General features: G+C 41.9%; 1 protein-coding gene across 7 annotated transcripts in view; it reads right to left on the bottom strand.

Moving 5' to 3' along the window:
* TPD52 (tumor protein D52) overlaps positions 1-19384 on the bottom strand; it is a 128994-nt gene that overhangs the window by 92681 nt on the left and 16929 nt on the right. For 2 of the 7 annotated variants that reach the window (XM_054815295.1, XM_054815290.1), the window contains exons 1-4: positions 10839-11181; positions 5699-5814; positions 3911-4059; positions 2898-2999 (exon numbers count right to left, since the gene is read on the bottom strand). In XM_054815295.1, the coding sequence (XP_054671270.1) occupies positions 2898-2999; positions 3911-4059; positions 5699-5814; positions 10839-10962 (491 nt within the window). In that variant the 5' untranslated portion in view covers positions 10963-11181. Of the gene's footprint in view, positions 1-1869; positions 1897-2897; positions 3000-3910; positions 4060-5698; positions 5815-10838; positions 11269-19384 lie in introns of those variants that run through there. The other 5 variants (XM_054815293.1, XM_054815294.1, XM_054815289.1 and 2 more) reach the window with 4 other exon arrangements.

Genomic DNA, 19384 nt, shown 5'->3' with positions numbered 1-19384 from the left:
GAAACCTAAGAAGGAACAGAGTTCATTTTCAGCTTAACAAAAAGCAGAGGAAACAAACAAAAAAAGGAAGTGATAATGCACTGACTTTGCACTACCAGTCCTCTCTCTTCCTCTCTATTTCAGTACTTTCCCAGTTCACAGCTCCTTCCAAAATCACTTTGCAGTGCAAGAATGAAGACCTGCGTGTGATGTCTGCTGCATGGAACATGTGGAAATAGCCCAACACAGAAGAAATCATGCCATTACAGCTGAAAAGTCCCTAAGCTAAAACAGTACAAGAAAAGCAAAGCCATGACAAAGAAGCCACATAAGAGTTTAAGAATAAAAATGCACCTGCATATTCAGTATTTGTTCAAGTATCAGGCCCATCAATTCTCATTTCCAGGAAAGAATTTGGGCATCTAAAACTTTCTAAAGTTCAGACTTGTGCAGTATTAGAAGTAGACACCACCTGAGTAGTCACATAACCCGGGGACTTGAATTCACTGGTTGAATCCCACATGAACTCGGCACTCATGAAAGCAAAAATCTCAGTGGTTTTTAATCTCCTGTTTAAGTGCAACTAAGATGTTGAACAGCACTAATTCTTCTCGCTCTTTTTTTTTTTTTTTAACCTAGCTGCTCCAGAATTTATAACCATACCTTGAATTTCCATTGCCATTATTCTCTCCAAGAAGCACACCAACAGCATGGACTCCTCTAGCCCTGTTCCATTCCCTCCCAGTGGCCCAGTTTCTGATAGACAGTACTCAACACCCACCTAGCCACTAACTTGATTAAATTAGGACACTCTTCTTTTGAGTTATTAAATTCCTGAGGCCGGAAGGAACCTATGAGTCTGTGCTTGTCAAATGCAATAGTCCATTACTAGTAGGGAATACTACAGCCTTAAGGAAGAAAGGTGAACCCTGTTAAGTGAGCAGCCAAGCTCCACATAGAAAAGGTGTAGCAACATTTTCTAGGTTCCCTTTGTCTTACTGATGCTAAAGTGGAGGGATTTCAGGCCACTATCCTTATCCTTGAGCAAACTGAACTCACTTTAGAGCCCAAGTTCTGATAGTGCCCTGTACCACTGGCCATCTCCTTCCCAAGCACTGCCCTGGGGCTATAGCTCCTAGTTTGTATTCTAGGAGCCAGATCCCTATGTCTTTATAGAGATCCTACTGCTGTCTTTAGCTACTTGGTGGGAGAGTACAGAAAAGATGAAGCCAGATTCAGAGGTGTGCATAGATGAGAGGCAATGGACTGAAGTTGCTACACAGGAATTTTAACCACTGAAAACTTAATATTGAGTATTCACTTAGACTAGGCAGATAAAAGGCAATGCAGACGAGGTAACTAAAATACTCAAGTGTCTGCAGTAGTCAACTCAAAGATAAGGACTGTTTCACAGGATAAACTATGAACAGAGAATGCATAAACTATTTTACATGTAGACTCTAGTGATTTGATTAGAGTCACAATGCTAAACAACCATTGTAATAAGACAAAAAAGGGAAAATTTCTACTCTGTCAAGGCACAAACATGTACAGACAAAGAGAAGGAGGAATTCTGCATGCCATTGACCTCAAAACCGTATTCTGTCTCTCTACAAAAAAAAGTGCAGAATCATTTTAACAGATTCCTTTCTTACAAGGAAGATAGACTAATTGATCATTACGTATTCTCAAGATTTCATGTTCTGGGATAGTTACCAGGTGAACATGAAGAAACATCTTCCCTGACATTAAAAGAGCTTCAGTTTTACATTAACTAACACTGGAGGAAAAAAAGAAATTACCTTTTACAGAAAAAATTATTTAAAGATTTTAATGGAGACAGTCTGACTACATGCTTAGTTTCAGAAATAATTCTTGCGCCCACCTTACCTAAAGGAATGTGAAAATGCCTGTAGTCTGCACAATGCCAGAGTAAGCATTAAAGAGAGAAAGGAAGTTCTGATAAATCTGAAGAAAAATATGTAACTGAGTAGCTGCACCTCAAAGTGTTTTCTCACTAGATTTCAAAAAGCAAGAGGTTAATGGCAGCACTTTAAAACAGAGGGCTGATTTTATTACACTGCTTTCCAATGCCACAATATTCTCTTAGAATGTGTGAATTTTTATTTGTCCAATAATTGAAAAATAAGATTGATCCACTATTCACAACAAGTTACAAGCAGAGATGAATTGTTGTGTATGTTCCAGTAGTAAAAAATATATAATCAAACAAAGAATTGTAAGCTAAGCATATGATTGGATTGCATCCAGGAAGAGTTTTGCATGCAGCTCACAATAGGGCTGAAAATGGCCAAACTCACCTAATTTGCATGAAGGGCTGTGTCATTTGACAAAGTCAAAATATGTTGTATGGCAATTATGCAAATATTTAAGAATTTAAAAGTACCAATAGTCTATTAAAAATGTAATAAAATCAAGCACTGCTATGAGGTAGAACAGCTTACAAAGAAATAAAAACACACCTGAAAGGAATCCACACACAAGACCAAAAAAAAACCAAACCCCAAATAGTTAAAGACATTAGTTGTTTAAACGTAGTATTCCACAAGCTGAGCAAGTCAGAGGACAGAAATGACAATGCTATGTGCATGATGCAGAGGCAGGCAGAGATGCTGCCACCAGCAATCCTACCAGAAAAATAAGAGTAGCAGTGGCAGCAATAGCATACATTGCTTCTCTTGCATATATAACATACACACCAAAAAACTCTTCTGCATCAGTGAGGACATACAAGCAAATTTTGCAGCAAGTTGCTCAGCTCTCCTAAAACAGATACTGAGGGTTCTTGATAGATTAACTGTTAGAAGTGCTAGGTATGTTAACAGCATAAATTTATTTCAGTGATCACCTACTTATATCAAAAATGCAACTTCTCAGGAAGAACTAAAGAAACCTACCTGACATCTTCAAACTTCTTGGTTATGACTGAACCAACAGATGAAAAAGCAGCAGAAGCCTTCTGACCAGCCTGAGACAGGGTTTCTGATGTTTTCTTGTATCTGTGTTCAAACAAAATTAAGTCTGTAGTTATTTTAATAGAACACATAAGGAACCTTTTAGTGTATGTAAATTTGTATCAAACCCAGAGGTATACTTCAACGTTGGAGTCAAATGGACAAGCTACTTAAGAGACTGTTTTGAGCCACTGCAGTCCCTTCTGGCTACAGAATCTCTGCCGCCTCAGATTTCAGATCAGGTTCACCAACATGGACCTACTACCCCAGTCCCAGAATAGATGCTATCTGCTACTGTAGGACTTCAAAAAACAAACAAAAAAAAACCACAAAAAAAAACCCAAAACAAACAACAACAACAAAAAAAACCAACCAAAACAAAACCAAAACACCCTGAGAAAAACACCACCATGCATACACACTGATAAAAGAACAGAGGTCTATTTTATGTGTCAAGTGTCTAAAATCTTATTTTGTCAATAAACTTCACCATAAAAAGTTTGAGGTGCATTCTCTTACATTCCATGTAGTCATTAAGTGCAGAAGGCAGTTCACTCTATATCTTAAGCTAACAGTTGTGTTTGGCAAGAACATTAACTGTGATTGCACTCTTCCTGCATGAGTTCAGTTTACAACAATTTTTCAGGCTGGAAAAGAAGGGTATTCTGTTGGAATTAGGGCACCTTGGTATCAGTAATGGTATGTCAGGTCTGTCAGAAAAAACATGTATTAGAATTGCCCATATTATGGTCAACCATTCTTATTTTGCATGAGATGATATGGCTAATAGCAGCCTTCTTGAAAGAAATCTATGATGATTTATCCAGGTAGGTTTTAGTGCAACTTTGTTTTATCTACACTCATCTCATTTCACTAGAACAGAGGGTTTAGACATGACAAGAACTACATAGTTTTCACTTCAACAGCTGAGACAATCATCGTGAACTGGTACGTACGCTGTGGTTGATGTAACATCTTGCCAGCTTTTGGTAATGTTCTGCCTTAGTTCCTGTAATGAGTTAATTCCCAGCTTTCTCTTGATTTCTGCTAGATGCTTCTCTTTGGCAGCTAGCACTTGTGAGAGCGTCTGGATTTCCTCCTCCACCTGTGGCAGCAGAGTTGATGAGAGGTAAGTTAACAAGCAATACACAAGCCATTCAGCCATATATTTATTAAAACATCTACTAGGCATCAGTAATGGGAGGGATAACACAGTTTTAACATTGCCTCACAGTTGTTTCTAAATACTAAAAGGGAAATCCAACAGAATCTACAAGAGCCAGTTAGTGAGAAAGTGATCTACCTGCAGCTAGCTCTGTTACTGGAATATGCACAAGGAAGTTGGTAACTAAAAGACTGTACAGTTAAAAATCGTTACCTTTAGACAACATTAGCGTATGTGAAGCTTGAAGATTAGTCAAACCTGGGATAATCACCAAGCCTGCATTCTCCTTCCACGTCAAAAGGGATACCAACATATGAACAGTATCAGGAAGCTGAGAGCATGTCTGATCCATACACAAGTTTTCTCTCCTTGCTTGAACAGAAAGGTTCTTTTGTGGCATAAGCCAGCAACTGCAGGCTGGATCCAGCCACAGGAGTGCTGTCCCCAGAGCGGGGGTGAAGTGGTGGCAGACTGAGCAGTTTAAAAAAACCAAACCAAACCAAACACCACAGCAACAAATACACAGCACCTGTTCAGCAACTAGAAAACTGCATTGTTTGTATACTTCCTTCTTTACACAGATGGTCACTTAAGCCTCTCACAGAAGCATGACCAGACCATGATCAGAGATGTAAAAGCAGTTTTATAGCCCCATTCTGTGGGCTATATAGATGTGACAGAGGCACTAAGACCGTATGTACAAAGCTGAAAGCATACATCCAACCCTAGTTCCTCATCCTGACTGGACCACCCTACTTTAGAGAGTATCAGGCTGCCCACCCATTTAAGCTCCTTTGAGAAAATACCAATACCTTCCATGTTTTGGATACCTGTCCAGCATGACATATCCTTGCCGAACCATCTTCGGCTGATTGGTTTGGCATGAAATAATACCCTGGACTACCAAAACCAAGACTGCATTAAATGCGCTTATTTCACAGCTAACCTTCACCTGCCAACCTTAGGCTTAAGTTACTGTCTTTTGTTAGAGTCCTGAAGTCACACAGAGCTACAAAAGAAAAAAGACTGGGGACTCAAAGCCCAACTTTGACAACTTTTGCAATGCACGTATCAGGCTTGAATATTTGACTGTCCTTCAAAGAGTGCTACTTTAACTTGCTCTTAAAAAAAAATTCTGCTGTATGAACGATAGACAAGAATAGTTACATGGTTATACATTAGCAAAACAGCGTCTACACAGATATTACTACAAAGCATCCTTCACGAAAACAACAGCTTTAGTTATTCCACACCAGTTGAGACCGTACTTGGTTTTGGCTTCCAACTATGTTCTCTTTGACAGCTTCTCACTTGAGGAAAGAAAGTATTAGGCATTTACACATCTTGGTTTATGATCTGTGCACTCAGCACTTCTACCTTAATTCACCATAGTTAGAACTAGATGTTCTTTTCTCCTTGACACCTTCCCTTTCCCTCCCCGCAATACACAGGAGTGCCATACCCGGCTTTAGACACTCACAGAATAAATATACAAAGCATTAACTGTACGTTCAAAGACAGCATTATCCCAGATATTCATTCTCAAAACCAGTTTAAGAGCTATTTGCAAGAGATTTACCTTAGCAAGCTCTTTTCTTAGCTCATCCTGTTCTTCTTCTGAGAGTGTTTCTGCCATACCAACTGTAGCAGCAGCATCCTCTCCAACCTCGGGTATAGAGTCGCTTCTCAGCAGCCCTTGATGTGAATAAATCATTAAAAGTCAGATCATCACATGTCAGCCAGATAGCAACTAATGTTAATATACAGCCCTTTTGTGCCAGTGCACAAAGAAAACCAATGAGAGGACACCAAAGTCACACTCCCCGAGTACTACAGCATACAGGGAACCAGAAGCATTTTACTGGCCGTTTCATTCTATCAAGTTGTTTTAAAGCTCAATATAATCGCAACTGCTGCTATAATAGCAGACTGAAAACATGTTGAGAGCAACACATCCCTCTGACAGAAAACAAGGCACAGAATGGTACATCCCAACCAGTCGTTCCTACACAACTTCTGCCCAGGAGTCCACAGGCTCTCTGCTCTCTCGCTCATGAGGCACAGAAACTCTGGAAGCGCTGGAGGTACTCAAGACCACTGCAGAGGCTCCCTCCCTGCTCCCTGGATCAGATTAAAAAATGCCCATTCTCTGCACAGTGGGAGCAGTCAGGGCAACAAGCAAGCTCAGCAACAGCAGAGGAAAGGGTTGCACTGCAAATAGAAACTCTTCCCCTATACCCTGCTCAACCTCTCTGACCCCAGTAACTGGGACCACTGTGGCTACAAAGTTGCAGGTGTCATGAAACTAGAAGTAAGCTACTGTTTTGTGCCTTGACATTAAGACAAATGAGAAGCCTGCAGAAGGAGGTTGGGAATAAAAGGCCGTCACTTCAGACAAAGCAGTGGAGTGCTGAGAAGGGACTGATGAGGATGTGCGTCCACTCACACTGCTGCCTCCTCCCCTTCCAAATCCAGAAAACGAAACTCTACCAAATTCCTCTATATGAATCCCAAACACCCCTGTGGTCTTCCTCAACTTTTGTCTTCACAGCTAAAAGGAAAGGAAGGAGAACAATATTATTTGTATTACTATGATGCACTCACTTTAAAGATTCATTTATTCTTAGTCCTTAGTGCTTGCAGTAAGATCCCTTTAAACACCTTTTAATGTAACAAACAGATTTTCCAGCAAAACATTTCCCATTCTGCATCTTGGTAGCTGACACTTAAACATAGTTTGCCAGAATTAAGGAATCCTGTTCTAATTTGCAGAGAGACCAGTTTGCAGAGAGACTGCATGTTGGAATGGCTGTGGATTCCCAAAACTAATTTTCTATTCAAGAGGTAAAAAGAGCTTTATAGATAGTAAAAAAAGAAATTAAATAAAAATCTTCAAGTAGATGAAAAACCCCCAGGATTGTTTGTTTGTAAGAAGAGAGGATGAGTGTGTGTGTATGCGTATATATTTGTATATAAATATATAATTCAGACAAGTAGAGGACATATTAAATAACATTCCCTTACTAGTCACTATAGTAATTAACCAGATAAAATTTCATCCTCATTTCAGCAGTTTCTGATGGCATTGCACAACACCATTTGGTCTGGGAATCAGAAACCTCATTAATGTGCAATGAGACCACCACTATGATGTCACTGTGAGGCTTGATATCAAATAGCAATATTGCAATCAACTGAGAAGTCAGGGGAAAAAAAGATTCTGCAAGTCTGTAATTAGTTGTAGGTATTCTATCAAATACGCTCCTACAGCAGCTGTCAAGCCTAAGAAAAGGCCTTGTCCTTGATCAAGTTAATGAACTCAGGTAGTGCTCAATTGTACAAATTCTTTCCGAAACAGTATGTTTTCTGCCTGTATTTGTGTCCAGACCACTTGTCCTCCGAAAGCACACTGCTACATGGGCAGATTTGTAAATGGTAAGTTACCATGGAGTACACTGAGAAGGAAGCATACAGAAAGCAACTGAAACCCCATTCTGCATTTATGAAATCTATACCACGTTTTCCCAGAGATTTACATCTGTCTTCTACACAAACATAATCTAGTTCTTACTGGTCTCCTAATACACTATTTTCTGGCAGGAATCTAGCATGGAAAAAAAAAGTTCGAGTGTAATGCCCAAACCAAAGCACAGTACTACAGCACCAAACAAGATTATGGCTCATGTCTCACAATCAGGTAATTTTTTTTTTTATACATCAACACATTTCCTTTTCTTAACATCAAGCAGCTAATAATACCAGCCCTTTTTGTCAAATTGCTATTTATGCTATTAATTACATAAGCCTAACTGAAGGAAAACAATTTAAACTGTGTTTTCCTCTGATGTTCTATGACCCCCATACATTGGCCTCTGACTCCTGACCTTGTTCTCCATCTGCAGCCCCTTCAGGGACTACAGAGCTTGCTGTTGCAAAAGCCATTTCAGAAAGTTTGCAAGTCCCAAAGACCATGCTGGCTCCAGAGCATTAGCACATCCAGCTGAAAGTCTGTTCAATCTGGTTATGAAGAGTCATCCGGATTATCTCCACCAAAAATAGACCAAGTGAATCCAGCACTAGGAAAACATGCCAGATTGTCTCCTGCAGCAACAGCTTCTGTTTTGGGAATATACCTTCGCTTTGGAAAACTGGTGTTTGAAGAAAGTTTCTGTTGCTCGTTGCCTACATTGAATGTAAGACTCAACGCTAAGAAGTAAGGGAATGATCTCCCCTCCCCTTCCCATTCCTGGATCTTTTAGGAAGACAGGAAATCACTGCTACTCAGAGTCTTCCATACCTCACCTTGTACATCTAACCATGCCTTCCTCTCCTGCCTCCCTCCCATTTATTACTTTTCCTTTAGCTCCATTTGAAGTATGCAAACACCTTTCCATCGGTCTTTATTTTGGCACTCCCCTCTCATCCCGTTACTGTTCACTCTCTGCTTGCTTTGCTCCCATTCCTCAGTTCACTTCAACACTTGCAGGACATCGGGTTCATCTGTGCTATGAGAAGGCCGTGCTAGACAGCCCGACCAAGAAGCACTTGTCTACACAGATAACAACCCACAGACCTCCGCAACAGCGTGGCTACAACCCAAATGCACAGCCCATGAGCTAGGGTTGGCAGACAATAAGATCCTGGCTTTGAGCCAGCTTTGTACAGAAAGGTGCACAGCCCACCTCAGGTATTTCTGTGGGATGCAGGGCAAGAAACCAGGAAACAGCAGTCAGCCAATAGATGGAAATACTTCAGCTCAGCCATGATTAAAAGAGCGTTTCTCACTTGCACTCTTCTCTGTTCACCAGCAGAAATGCTGTCATTGGGTCCCAATTTGTTACCTTTCATTAATTCCCTTGCATCTTTAGAGTTACAAGGGACTTCAAATTCAGTTGTCTGGTACTCCAACTGATACAACCAAGCTTAGCTGAGCATTTCAAGTCTCTTACACAGAGTAAAAACTCTGTTGGGAAAAAAAAAATGGGAATACTTACCTAGAAATACAGACACCTTAAAACTAAGATTAACAACTTATCCCAGCAGTTTATTAGATCTACTTAAATGAACCAAATAAAGACATGAATGAACTACTTAGTTGATTAGGACTCCACAGATCACCATTCAGGGACACTGCACTTAAGCCCCCATTATTCTGCCAGTGCAGGCAAAGCATTAGTCATTCAACTTAACACTCGGTTTTCTGGTTTGGGGTTTGCCTTGTTTGGTTTCAACCCAAGTTCATGCCCCAAAGTTCCTACCACTTTCTGGCCTGAATTCAGAGATCAGCAGTAAACACTAGCTGTTTAAGGAAGTGCTGGACACTTCAGTGAGCAGACTGTGGGGTGGGGGAAGATTAACCTTCACAAAGCTTTATCTTTAGACAGACGTCTTCTGTGTCAGACACTCAGAATGAGCGTATTTGGTAATCACCATACAGTTGGCAAAGCTAAAGAAAAAAGGTGCTTGTTAGAGTTCAGAACAAGCTGTTACAAGATAATAAATTCACTCCAACATTTGAGTAATGTACAGTGCTACAGAGGATATTTAGTTCGCAATATATAAGAAAGATCAAATGTAAGTTCTTCCCATTTATCTCAGTGAAAAAGCCAAAGCAAAACATACTACTTCAACTCAGGAGAGAAAGTTCTTGGGCTTCTCCCAAACACTAATCATATATGCATTCAAAGTGACCGAAAAAAAAAAAAGCCCAAAGGCTGGTGCTTATGGTGATGTATCACCGCCAGATACGCAGCCCTGCTCCCCCCCTTTAGAAGAGGTGGGAGATGCAGTAATTGCAGAAGTGAAAGCTGACCACTGTTCCCCAGAGGCCCCTAGCACATCTAGTTCACAGAGGGGTTTTAATTCACACAGATGTTCCCCAAGGGATGCATGTTTCTTTAAGATTTTAAAGAACAAATCCATTAAAATAAAAAGTCAACACCTTTGTAACTTTGCTTTGTCACACCTGAAGTGGGGCTAAGCTTTCTACATTTTTAATTACTCTGGAAGATCATGTCCAGCAGCATGGAATGGAAAGGAAACATGGTAAAACCAGACTAGGAGGTGTTGGGAGGCACGGCTGTAGGTGTTCTGTACAACAGGTTGTTTCTAGCTGGTAGCTAGAAACTAGTAGGGTTAAGCACTAGACAAGTGCTGCTACAGCACATCACACAACAGCCACTTCCTCAGGGGAGTGCAAGTACATTAAGTGTCCACAGGTGTAATATTTACAGCATTTTAAATGCTAGGTGGAACGGAGTAAAGGTTTTAGAGGGCATTTCTGTTAATCAGTGATATTTTCAGTACTAAGGCAAAAGCAAATGTTAGACTATCCAGAGCTCTCAAGTCATACTAAGGAAGCAGTTCCTACCTTCCCCAAAAAAAAGCTAATAGTCAAACTAGGCCAATTATGCCAATCTTGCAGAAGTTGCCCTTTTGTTCCTAATTTTATTGCTCACTTTGTTTTCCCTCAAACTGCCTTTTTACTGAATTAAGAAATAGCGAATAAGGTAAAGCTGGTAAATTCATAGCACAAAATATTACCTACGTGACACACTGAAGCTAATAACCAGTTAACAGCAGGTCAACTTCTACCCTTCATTTACACCTGCACTTCAGCCAAATTTTATGGATTCTTAATTTGAGAAGTTCCTTTTTACAGATATTAATCACTAAGCTTTCCATGCAGAGGTTTTGAAAAAGAAAGAGCAGGAAGTTACCAGACTTTGCCAGTGTAGGTGATCCAGGTGGAGAAAGGTTTATGCTAGGCGACAGGTAAAGATAGTTTCGGTTCACCCCAGCATTGAAATCAAAGGGTGATTTGTAATCCTCATACAGATCCATGCCAGAAAATTCAGAGCGTGCAGCCGTCCTCTTCCACCGAAGCTTTCATCTTCGTTTTCTGGGGCAACCCAGAGAGAATTCAGAAACCCTCTGTTTCTTCACATGACACTCACTATACCTCCTCAGAAAATTCAGCGCTCTATGCCTCTGTTAGATATGATAGATCCTTCTAGCAAGTGACTTCTTAGCCACCTTGTAGCTGCTGCTGTTTACATGGCACAAAGTTAAGTTCCTGTAAATTTATAACTGGGGCTGGACTTAAACAGACCGTTCCTTTAACAAACATTCACAGCGCACCGTTTGTGGCTTCTGGAAGAGCGTTGGTCCTCTGCAGAATTGCATCAAGAATTTTCAATCATTTAAATAAAAAAAGGTCAGCTGACTGCAGCTACACCAGGATAGCCTTAATCTTCTAGGACACAAAAGGATTACTAGCCGTAATCTACCCTATATACCATCTGTGTAGGACTTTTTCCTCTGATTAATGGAAAATTCTGCATGCGTAACTATTTCCTCAGCTGTTTCCACCAGCGTAATAACCAGTAGCCAAAACTCAGTCTCTGCTGCCCAGGTATCACACTGTAGTGCAAGCTCACAATAGGAGAAAGCAGCACTCATCTATGAGGGCTAAGCTATAAACACCACCTAGGTTTTTTATGAAAGGCTGAACATACCTAGGTATGAGGTGGTTTTGCGGGGGTTTTTTTATTTGTTTTGTTGGGTGTTTTGTTTTTTTTTTTAAAGATTATTGACGTGCACTGCCCTATGTCTTTGGTGCTTCAGCTAGTGTCATTTAGAGCAGCCAGTTATGCCAGGAACCGGTTACACTGGAATGCATCTTCCTGATGAAATGTATTTATGTTTTGACACGTATACCATAAAGATCAACTTACATAAGCCATCTGACTTCATGCTGGGGGTTTAAGATTTAGCCCTGGGAAGCAGAAGTGCTTCTTACCTAAAAGAGGCACTCAGCACAGTTTTGCAGTGCTTCACTACATTTTTTTTTTTCTTCTTCCAAGGTCAGCTTCTTTCACTGAAAAAACAAGCTTACTAGCAGTATAGATCACCTTTACAGCTGAGCAATGACTTTCTCCCAACCCCACACCTTCGCCTGGGCTCCTCACTGCAGCCTGCACACAGAGGAGCATAAACAAATGGAAGTTAATCTTTTCCTCTGCCGTAAGAGTGATCTTTTAAGACAAAGCTGATCGGAGACATTACACCAGCCTCTGCTCAAAGCCGCAGAAGTGAAGGAGCCTTGCAGCACACCCAAGTCAAGCCTGGGCAATGTATTCCCTGAGGATATGAGAAGTGTACCACTTCTGAAGTTTTATCTTCCCATTTCCACTGCAGTCAGCGGGTGCAGAAACAGACCTTCCAGCTAATTAAAGAGCAGTTCTTTCAGACTGCAGACCTACATTGGCTTCTGGTGCAGACTACCTGCAGGCTTGTAACAATGAGAGTGCCGGAGCCTGGAACACAGGTCTCCGCTATTTTCCGAACCTACTGAAAAGAAGAAAATATAATGGCCCTCTGCATTTCTGACACATGGCTGCAGCATCTGCCAGAAATATTGTCAAGTGAACTTTGCAGAAGTCAAAGCTTTGGTCGCAGATTCTAGTTAAAGCATCCAGAGCTAGAAGAGAACTGTAACACAGCTACAGTATAATATGCTCTCTATTAACCAAGCATACTAATACAAATAGCTACCGATTCTGCTTTTCAGCCTTCCCTCATGTATCTCAGCAGACAGGGACTGCCTTCTGCACAAAAGGCTCAGGCAGTAGTTGTACTAACTGGATCAGGCAAAATGACAAGTGGCATACTGGAAAAGCTGGGTGTTTTCTACCATTGCTCTTCCAACACAAAAAGACAGAGTGAAGGTGAGGTTACCCCCAGGACTTTTTCCCACCCCAGATAATCATTCAGTGTAACACTAGACAATGCTAGCATGCTAGAACAACTGAAAGGAGTAATTATAGGAAAAAGAACCCCTTCTGATGATCTGTTCATCCCTGCTAATGATCAGGAATACCATTTCCTGGAGTCAACACTTACATTCTCGTCATTTACCGGAAACTCCCTGCAGTGAGTTTTACCCCATATCATCCATTCAAAAAAAAAATTTGGTACTCTTCCTGCATCTTTATTGTGCAAAAGTTGTTTCACTACCCTAGAGACATCTGGATTTCCAGTCTAAGACCACTGACCTGGCGTGTCACCACTACAGACAGAAGTGTGTACGGGCCGAACTTTCCAACACATCTTCAGTGTAGTCAGAGAGACAATTACGCTGTTCTAGCCTACCACTAGAACATACCTTTGGCTTACAGGGAAGGTTTGCAGAGTTACAAATCTGAGCCTCCACATGAGAGGCTGAATTCTGCTTTTGCTCTGGCTTATGCATAGCCCAAGCACAAGCCCAGAAGTCACCCAAGACAATTCTCTAGTTTTTAGAAATATTACTGTCCTAAAACCACTGCCAAGAGAGGGACCATGCAAGCACTCCTTACTTCAAACTACCCTCTTTGCTCAGACTAATCTAGCTTATAGCGGCCATACAGCTGGGTTGCCATAGCACCTCCCAAACAAGCCGCTTAAACACACCAGGCTCCTGCTCTCTTACATGCAGGAGTTTGAGCAAGGAGCGATGCTCCTGTGTTCTCACCCACAAATCCTACCTGGTGATGAAGGAGCTGTCTTGCTGAACAAGCTGCTTCTTCATCACCTAGGGAAGTTTGATGGTCTTCACCGTGAAGTACAAGCCAATCCACCTGTAAAGAAAAAGGACTGCAGTCCTCCCTTTCAAACCTGCTGTAGGATAACTTTTAGGCTACATGTTATCCCTAACTCATCGACTTCAGGGAAGACCAATACTCCCCTGCCAGCCATAACAGTCAGTTTATCTACTTCTTCCCCGGTAGCTCCTTAGCACACCCAGGGATTCAGGGCAGAGCAAGGCAGCGCTCTCCCCATACTGCCTAAAAGCAAACTGAAGATAGACCCTGCTAGCTGTTAGTGTGGTGCATTTGGAGGAGGAACGAATTTCTCTCCAAGGGACTTTCCAAACTAAAGTGATGGCCCCAAGGAAATGAAGCAGGATGGGGATGACAGACAGCAGCCACATGGAACCAAAAAGAAAGGGTTTGCTCTGCAGCATGAAGCTTTTTGACGAGTTCAGCAGCTCTTAGTCTGAACATAGCTAGGAAAGCAAGGGCAGGAATCAAGATTTCTCTACACTGTGAACACAGGCTCATTATGAGGCCTTTCTGAAAGGGCCCTCCCATGACCAAAATATACCGCTGCATGGCCTTCCTCCTCCTCACTCTTCACAGTAATTCAGAGTACCTACAGTTGGCTCAAGGTGGAACTGAGACTGTTGAGCTGTACCCTGCCTGCCCCGTGCAAGACATACATTTTAGAGCTGAAGTTTAGACTTCTGTTATGGCTTACAGTAGTTATCGTGCATGCTTGAGTATCCTTGTTCTTTGCCCTGCAATAGCAAACTCAATTGTTACAGGCATACCTTGGTTGTTACTGCCTGTATCAGCCGCAAGCTAGTACCTGAAGAGATCATGAAGCCTAAGGATGCACCTGCTCCAGAGACAAGTAGCAGTGGGGTTTTGCTCACTATGCAAGAGATTAAAACTGAAGATTTTGCTGTTCCAGAACAAGTACTCATTTGCCCTTAACAACTCAGGACAACTAAGAGGTTGGTACTTAAGTCATCTATGACATTTTAGAAGCTGGTGTTTAAGACACTGGCATGAAGGCAGATAACTTCTGACAAGGAAACTCGAACCAATGACTGGTAAGCTCAACTGAATGCCATCAAGTGGCTCAGGAGGGCTTGGCAAACCTCAGCAAAGAGTTACCATCACAACTCCTACCATTAATCATGTTGCAATCTCCTCTGTTAAGGTTAGAGAGTGTGCTTAAAGCTTTCCCAGGTAACTATTTAGAATCAACAGTCAGCACAGATTGTGCACATCATGAATCATATGGGAGGGAACTTCCTGCACAGCTAGAAAAGGTGTTAAGTTTGAGAAAACACGGTTAACCAGATACTTGCCTGCCTAGACTCAGACATCGTTCTTTCTTCAGATACCACCTGCTACGTAGGTCTGCAGCTTCCACCTTAGCCCAAGGCTCTAGCAGCAATTTAAGTAAGGCAATATAGTATTTAAGCACTTCTACCTTGTTGGTAGCTAAGCAAGGATAAGATGTTATGGTAGCCTTGCAGAGAAGCTGTTTCTCCCACAATTAGGTCTGGCAGAACAATAGTTTGTTTATACACGAAAAAGTTATATCCCTCTTTCCCTAAAACTGCCAAACCCAGCTCAAGTATGACTGAATACCATCTCTGGGCTTTGAAGAAACTAAGATATGCATTCAGTGGTGTTTCATACAAAGAACTAAATTCAAAATGGAAAGGCTATCACTAATGTCTCAGGGTTGGAGGAATGCAGAAGCTACCCTAGGACAAGATCCAAACAATACTTTGAATAAAGCTACCTAAACAACCAACCCGCATAACCTGCGCCTAATCAAATTAGAGTTCTCTGGCTACGTAGGCACCTTGACCATCTTGGATGTCCTGCATCTGTGTCCTGTTTAAGCACAGAGATGCCAAACATGTACACCACAGCCCATACTTTTGGCAAGCCTACCATGACTCCAGCACTTAATTCAGCAAACAAAAGAGGATGGGAGAAGACAAGAGGAAGAGTTTGTTCCCAAAGAGGGGGAAGAGGCGCTTGCTGTTCTGGGGGCATAGCAAAAAGATTCAGTCTCTTATTTCAAGGTTGATTGTTAGGATTCAACTGCCTGCTCAGCCTATACCTGGTTTGAATTCGCATCTTCTGCAGTCTGCTAACAGGCAAGACTGACTGGAGGCTTTCCAGTAACTGCGGCTGGGGTAAAGACTTCCAGCCAGGTCTTCCCCCACCCCCATCTTTCCCTGGTAGATCCCAATCAAGCGGCAACAGTCAGGCTCCTCTCCCCACTCCAACTGAGTTTTATAGGGCATAAGCCATTTTAAGACCTATAAAGCTACTTAAGCATCTTAAGCCAATCTAGGTTCTGTAGCATCAATTTGATCTTCAAAGCCTTACCACTTTACAGATGAGTAAAGCCTTTCAGCACCTGATCCAAGGCCTTAAAACAGCATTAAGAGAGAAAGATGCCATGAAGCAATAGGACAGAAGCCCAAACACTAAGCAAACTTTAAATTTGTCCGTTCCTGCTCCTATTTCCACATTGTGCTCTCTCCCCTCCCTTGAACACCAGATACCTCTTTCAGTCCCCAAGATTTGTGCATGACATGAATGAAGCTGCACAGCTACCGCAGCTGCTGAACAGTACGAGTACAGGCTCCTGCAGCCCTGTTAGTAATGGTCAGCAGACTGTGGCTTAAGGGTTTAGACATTTGCTGTCTTCTAGCAGGGTCCAACTCAACACCGCCACATTAATCTCATTATTTCAGCCTCTCCCCCACATGCTTTCTCTAGACTAGCTCTCCTTGATGCAGCAGCATTGTCCAGTATGGTACTCTCTATAGAAATATCTTCTCCAGCACTTTCTTAAGACTCAATGCTGCCTTCACTTACTCATATTAAAAAAAAAAAAACAAAAATAAAAAAACTCCAACAAAAACCCAAACAAACAAAACCCTCTTAGAAGGAAGATGTATCACTCTGCAACACAAACACTTCTGAGTGTTACAGTTAAGGATTAGGGGTTGCTAGTATTGCTTTTAAACCAAAGTCTCAGCCCACAGCATTTCAGACAGCTGATGCATGTCTTAGCAAAGGCAGCAGTTCTCTCCTCCTCCCAATCCAATTATAAACTCAGACTAATTTCCTGAGATCTTGTGAGGGAGTAGATCCACGCTCTGGCATATTTTACCGCTAGACAAGCTGATACCACAGTAAGACTCTTAACCCATTCGTATCAGACAGAAGTCTCTGTATCTGCACACATTCTCTGCTACCTTTAGAAGACATCTACTCCAGCACTTGTAAGATTTTCCTTAGGCAGAAATCCCCGACCCATGGCAAAGTTTTGTGTCTCAAACAGTGGTCAAAGCAGTCACGTTTGTCACCTCCAGCAATAACAGGTGAAAAGCGTTTCCGACCTATGAGACGAGTCCAGGGCAAAGGCTGCAGTAGCCGGCACCCCAGAACCAGTGATCAGGTAGGGCATTGCATCAGCTTTGGAGAAGTCGGGCCAAACTCTGCAAATACAGAGACACACTTTCGAGTGAGATGAACAGAGTCAAAACTCTGTCAGGTAGATTTTTAGAGGAACGTATTTAGTTATTTGACTTCAGCTGCTTATCTCAGTTATGCTGCCATTCTCTCAGGACTCTGATCCCTGTTAAGAAACTGAACCTGTCAAAAATGCTGGAGAAATAGTACTGAGCTGCAGCTAGATCACAGTTGAGCAACTTCTTGGGTCCGACACGTGAATCCAGACATTTAACACAGATGAAGCTCTTGGCAAATATGTTTCAGAAAGCCATCCACTTTTCTGACCCCCTTTTCCCCAGGAGGGAAGTAAATGTATGTCCCTGCAGCAGGATGAGTTTACTCTTGTATACAAGGAAAAGCTTGAACCAGCTATCAGTATCACTATGCTAAAGCTACCTTATAGCAGGAACCACTCCTCCTCTTACCCTTTAACCTATTGATTAAACAGAGCCCAGGGAAACTAGGATGAAGTTAAGTCTTCAAATTCCCTTCTCGGACTCCTCAATTTACTCTTCACCCACTCCAGTGTAGCTTCCTTTATTCCTCCAGCAACTTTCCCTAGTGCTTGCTGTCAGATTCTCCACGCAAAGCTCCTCAGTCCAGACAAAAGCTGGCACAACAGCTTCCAAATGTGTCACTTCAGCTAGAGGTGTTAGCTTTGCCCTTCAAAAGCACTAGGAGAGTCACTTCTGTGCTTGGGACATAGTAATTTTAGCACTGTCATACAAGTCACCCAGAAATAGTCAGAGCACAGTAATCTGCAGGTGGGCTCCTACAAAAGATGCACACCTAAGACCAACTACAGTGAAATTTGTTAGAAGCACTGCTAAGTTTACCATCAGAAGACAACAAAGTATGGAAAGCTCCACCTTGTCAAAACAGCCTCCTCCTGTTGACATAATTCCACTCCAAACATCCCTAACACTAATGAAGGAAACAGCTAGCTGGCTGCGCTCTCCTGAGATCCTACTCAACTTTCTAAATGCAGGCAGCGTTCAGATACCTTCACCCCTGGCAACCTCACTGCAGATTTTTCCACTGCTTAGTGGAAGCATCACTTTGACTTCTGTTGTTACACATACACACACTGCTCAGTGGCAGCCTTCATATGGAAGCCTGGCAGCCAACCCTTTGCCAGGTTGTTTGAATACTTTAATTTTTTTGTTTTCTATATAATCCCCTCATTGGGCTACCCTGTCCTCTTCTAGGCTCACAGCATCAGCTGGCTTAAAACAGATACAAACAATATATGAGAAGTCAATTGAAGGCACTTAGTGCTAGCCTGGAGCCATTTCAGTAAGCTACAAGAGTGAACAAGAACCCAGGCTTCTAACTTATCCTTTTTGTCCTCAAACCCAACTTTAAGCTTACTGCAACTTGGGAGAGAATTATGCCCTTCCAATAAATGCATATGAAAATGTGGAAATTAATTTGAAAACTTACAACTGGATCTAGCCCTTATTGTACACGTTTTTACCAGAGGCGGCTACGCACAAGTTCCTGGCACACCAGTTACTTTTAGGTGGTCCCTCCTGAGAAGCACAAACCTTTCTAATTCCGAGTCTCACAGCTCCTTGCAGTCACATCATGTTCTCGAAACTGCAAAGCTGTAAAAACATACATTTTTTGCCAGAACTTCCACACACAAGTTACTGGTTGCATGATTAAGCTGCAGTCTGGCTCCTTGTTCAGTTATCCATGACAAAGACAAGCATTTTGCAACATGATGGCAACCACTGGGTTGCCATCTCTTCCCTTCTCAGGCCCTGACTAACCAAGTTGAAGATTTAGACTGGTGCTGTCAAACAAGTGTAATTGCGTAACACTTAAAGTATGATTTCTCCAGCACAAGCAACTGCAAGTAGCAAGCTGCACAGAAATCCTATTAACATTTTTGCTCTTGGCTTATCTGAGAAGATAATGTGAAATGTCCATGAAATTATAAAACCCTGCCTAGCCAGCAGAAGTGCACTGGTACAATAAATATGCAATCATATATGCCCCAGACATCTCTCAGATCATAAGAGCATGCTCCTGATCCCCCTTCCCCAACTGGTCAAATCACACCTTTAGACTAGTAATGCTTTTTACCACAAACCCTTCAGAGAACCAGCCTGTCCCTGAGGTACTTAAAAGCTGACAACAGGCATTAAGCCAGTTACATAGCT

The sequence above is a fragment of the Grus americana genome, chromosome 2, assembly GCF_028858705.1.
Source record: "Grus americana isolate bGruAme1 chromosome 2, bGruAme1.mat, whole genome shotgun sequence".
NCBI lineage: Eukaryota > Metazoa > Chordata > Aves > Gruiformes > Gruidae > Grus > Grus americana.
This window is presented reverse-complemented; position numbering and strand designations above follow the sequence as displayed.